This window comes from Dipteris shenzhenensis, chromosome 15 (assembly GCF_047967505.1).
Source record: "Dipteris shenzhenensis isolate YYH24624 ecotype China chromosome 15, Dip_SZ_1.0, whole genome shotgun sequence".
Lineage (NCBI taxonomy): Eukaryota > Viridiplantae > Streptophyta > Polypodiopsida > Gleicheniales > Dipteridaceae > Dipteris > Dipteris shenzhenensis.
The window spans coordinates 26,512,525-26,517,422 of record NC_141610.1 but is presented as its reverse complement, the minus strand read 5'-3'; the positions used below and the strand labels follow the sequence as shown (position 1 = coordinate 26,517,422).

Below are 4,898 nucleotides of genomic sequence, written 5' to 3'. Positions count from 1 at the left end.
AGAGAAGAATAAGTTACCTGCTTCTGCTTTTGAAATCTAAACCCTGGACACAGAGTGAGTGAGTGTGAGTGCGCGTGTGTATGTGTGTTTTGACTGTAGACATCTTACGTAGCGTCGAGCAACGAATAATTAACGAGTTGTCTCTTTTCTCTTATGTCCGAGCAGGCGATGGAACAGATAGGAAGGGGAAGCGAGATCGCTGCAGAGAACAATGGCGTGCGCAGACGCACAGCGACAGAGAGGGAGAGAGATAGAGAGAGAGGCCATGCCTGGCCTTGGCTTCTGAATGCAGTCAGAGGTTTTTTTGAAACGATGGGACTGCGCATACAGTTCTTGAGTGACGCAATTGAAGCTCTCGAAGCTTCAGCTAGCAATATTATCCGCAATCAAGCGTCAACCAAAGCTTCACATGGATGTCGAGCTACTGCGGCTGCTAGCGAAGGCAGTCTAGACATTCTGCAACACTCATCCGAGAGGAGGATCGGACATTTCTCAAGCTCTACAGCAACCTCGAGTCAACCTGCGAATTTTGTAAATGGGAAAGTTTTCATCCCTGTCTCACAAATATCTAGCCATCCAGCTTCTCCTTTCAAGGAACAATTCTCCGAGAGCAGGATCATTGGACAATATCGCTCAAGCTCTGCGGTCAGCTCGAATCCGTCACGGGACGCTGTAACAGAAAAAGTCCAAGGTCCCCCTGCTCTCCACAAAGCGTTCATCCATCCAGATTTTCCGGTCGAGCTGGAACAATTCTCTGAGAGCAGGAGGATTGGAAAGCATCATTCAGGCTCTGCAGTCAGCTCGGATCGGCCGTCAGCAGTCACTATAATATCAAAAGTCCAAGCTCCCCCTGAAGCGTTCATACACTCAAGTCGTGTCTCCAAGGAACACGTCTACATCCAGATCGGTCATTACTCAAGCTGTCAGAGAATTCTGCTTGTTGGAGAAGGAGATTTCTCGTTCTCGAATGCTCTGGCCATTGCCTTTGGATCAGCCGGCAATATGGTCCCGACCTCTCTTGATACAGAGGGTATTTATCCCTCCTCTTATGGTCGATCTTCTTCATTTGTTTCTTGTGCATCACGAAGCACTGATTTCTGTTTTGCATGTTAATCTCAGAGACACTTTTGCGTCAATATGAAACAGCCGCTAAGAACTTGTCTAGTCTGAGGAGCCGAGAAGCTTTGTTGTTGCATGGTGTGGACGCCACTTGCATGGCTACACATAAAAAACTTCGCGTAGAACGCTTCGATTGCATCGTCTTTAACAACCCGCACGCTGGCTTCAGCCACGGCCCTGAGAAAGACGAGAACGTTATTCAGTAACCACCCCCGCCCCCGCCCCCCCCCTCTCTCTCTCTCTCTCTCTCTCTCTCTCTCTCTCTCTCTCTCTCTCTTCGATCTCTCTCTCTCTCTCTCTCCGTGTTCCCTTTTACTTCTCATGGTATCTACATCCATTAGATACCTCTTCGTATGTTTGATATTAATTCGTGAACTCTAATGTGATCACTACAGGTGCCACAAGGATTTAGTCAAACAATTCTTCCATAACGCAGCAAGATTACTGAAAGGAAATGGCGAGATCCATATCTTGCACAAAGTTAACTATCGTTACTCGAAATGGAACTTGGAAGAACAAGCTAATAGGAATGGCCTATTGCTTAAAGAATGCTCCCCATTTCATAAGCAGCAGTACCCAGGTTATGTAAATAGGAGAGGAGCTGGACCAGACTGGGGGAAAAGCTATCCTCTAGGGCAATGCAAAACGTTCAAATTCATTCTCAGGTATCGTAAGGTCCCCTCGACTCTGTTAGGAAGAAGCAGCATAAGATTAAGATTAACTGCAGAACTAGAGCATGTTTCCAATTCTGGGCATATAAAATTTTGTGAGATCTCTTATGATACTTGTTCATGTCTGCAGTCCACTGTTTGAGCGGCCACCGCCACCTAGGCCACTCTCGCACAATGTTTCCAACTGCAGGTAAGCCTCATTTCTAAAGTGCTTCATTCTGATTTTTCTCTCAAGCTTTATGTAGTTTGTATGAGGTCTACCTCAGATGCCCATCCACACTCGAAGCAAGGCTAGCGACTAGCATTTTCACTCTAAGATATATACATATAGATATAAGTATAAATAAATAATTATTCAAATTTATATCTATATGCATCATGAATGTTATATCTGTATGTATGTATATGCGTACACATACATATATGATGCATATATTTAGAAATATTTATATCTATTTGCATTCTCTATTATCATGTATGCATCTATATAGCAAGATTACTAAGCTCACCATGAGTAGGTACGTTTAATGAAGCATGAAGCAAGGAATCCAATGTTTCCAAGTATAAGACATAATGACTACTAAAAACTCCTCTGGTTTTGTACTTGCAAAAACGATTTGGTTGAAGCAATAGACTCTGTCTAAGTAATGTTATATTTCATTTAATCTTGAAGAAATTGGATTGCTTTTTGTCATGGTTATTAATAACTAAAAGGTGGAAAAGCTATGAACTTATCAATTATGTTTTAAGTCATTGCATTTGGGAGTATCCTATTGACGCTTATGAGACAAGTTTAGTCAGAGAGGACTTGGGGGAAGAGGCGAGGGGGGTTTAAGTTAAGATGTATCTCTTTCATGTACCTTTCATTCACTATGCGACTTGACCCTAGAATTGCTTATTGGGCACATCTGACTACATTAAAAATTATGCATTCAAGAAAACCATGGATAGAATGAGCTCATAAGTTATAAAGAAACTCACCAAGATCAAAGTGGTAAGCAACAATGGGTAAAGAATACAAAACAATCATGGACAACAAATAAAATTTAATGCTTGGAGAATTGCTTATAGATAAGTAGAATGTGCATTACCATCTCCCCTTATTAATTATTACTTTTTTTTCCAATTCTTGTTTTTCTCTAATATCCACAATATTTATGTCTATAATTCTTCATGTTTGGCAGGATGAACATGCCCCATCACAATAAGACTTCAAAGATGATTCAGAATTCAAAGTCTTTTCAAGATAATCAGTAAGACTTTTAATGCCTCTAAAGATAAGACTTCCAAAACACTTGAAGTCAATTCTTTTTTTCTCTAATATCCACAATATTTATGTCTATAATTCTTCATGTTTGGCAGGATGAACATGCCCCATCACAAGAAGCCTTTAAAGGAGCTTCAAAGATGATTCGGAATTCAAAGTCTCCTCAAGATAATCATTCCAAGGCTTATAAAAGTAAGACTTTTAATGCCTCTGAAGATAAGACTTCCAAGACTTTTAATGCCTCTGAAGATAAGACTTCCAAAACACTTGAAGTCACATATGCATATAAAGATAAGTCTCCTATTGTACAAAGTGAAGCATTTTGTCACACTCTAGACATGTATTAGTATTGTTTCTGTTTTCTTTTGCGTTATGAATGAAATGTTTCAAATAAATATGGTTTAAGAAATTTCTATTGAGAATAAAGAGAGAATAATTTTTCATACATTTTGATAAGTAAAAGGCGTGGCTGGTGAAAATAAATTTGATTTTTGAGAGGGAAAGAAAGAGGGCTTTATGTACATACCTTAGTCTAAATCAATGCCTATAAGTAGAGAAAGCTAGAATGAAATAGCTGTCAATTTAAGATTCATAGGATTCCACAAATTCTTTTTCCTATATTGGTTATTAGAAAGTATAACTAATGTAACAAATCAAAGTGAATAGAATTAATTTTCAACTAAATCCCTTTAAAAAAAATTAATTAGCTTTTGGTACTTGTATCTTAAGATTATTTTGAATTGCATCATCCTATAATTTCATGTATAGTTAAACTTGAAAGATGATTTAGAATGGTCGGGCCTCCTAAATCTTGCAAGGTGGCTTGAGACATAGTTGACTAATATTCAATTGGTTGTAGAAAATTGAGTGAACTACGTATCTGGTACATATCAAATAGAAGAAATGTTGCCATAGGCAGCCACCAAAGAACACAACAACAAGAGACACAAACATAACTATGCTCAAACTAGTCAGGTTGACTACAATCAAACACATAAACAACAATCCCAAAACAAAATAAAAAGTATTGGTAATAGAACTCACTCATAACAAGATATTAAAAAAAACACAACATGCCCATCAAATAGAAGAAATGTTGCCATAGGCAGCCACCAAAGAACACAACAACAAGAGACACAAACATAACTATGCTCAAACTAGTCAGGTTGACTACAATCAAACACATAAACAACAATCCCAAAACAAAATAGAAAGTATTGGTAATAGAACTCACTCATAACAAGATATTAAAAAAAACACAACATGCCCACAACACTAACGACAGATGAAACCACAACCATGGAGCTCACCCACATACAAGTTGTGGGTGTCCCACATCTTAGGCCAACATCGCAATATGCTGGTTAGAGGAGTAATTGAGGCAATGCCGATCTCATCTAGCACTAAAGAATGAGCTAGCGAGATGACAGTGGTTCATAGAGATGTTTGTCGGGTATTGGGATACTCACACACGGTCGTCACTCCATTTTTCAATGCTGAAAGTGTGCACAATATGTTGATGTGTCTCCTACACGTTTTGGCCACAATTAAAATAGATGGATAAATTCTCACATCTTGTAATTTTAATAAGTATGCTACATTTAAATGTTTCAACTGCATGCCGCTCATTTGGTATTGGCATGGTTATTATATCTTTATTTGCTCTCTTGCACGCCATGGCATCCTCATTGCAATGGTCAACACAAGCTGCATACGAGTCTTAGGACCAAAATGTGAGGATGAAGATAGCAATGAAACATATAACGGATGTGGCTGATGCTACCCTCCTACCAATAAGGAAAGATGAGGCTTGCGCAATTGCTAACACAAGCGTCTTTCAT

The 4,898-nt window shown here is 39.1% G+C and overlaps 1 protein-coding gene across 1 annotated transcript; it reads left to right on the top strand.

Annotated features, from left to right (window-relative positions):
• The first annotated feature begins 312 nt into the window (after window positions 1–312).
• LOC147893609 (uncharacterized) lies at window positions 313–3,239 on the top strand. Its single transcript, XM_087386323.1, has 6 exons — window positions 313–1,030; window positions 1,120–1,321; window positions 1,515–1,784; window positions 1,921–1,980; window positions 2,975–3,043; window positions 3,153–3,239. The coding sequence occupies exons 1-6, from the start codon at window positions 313–315 to the stop codon at window positions 3,199–3,201; spliced, it is 1,368 nt and encodes a 455-aa protein (XP_087242449.1). The 3' UTR covers window positions 3,202–3,239.
• Window positions 3,240–4,898: the final 1,659 nt, after the last annotated feature.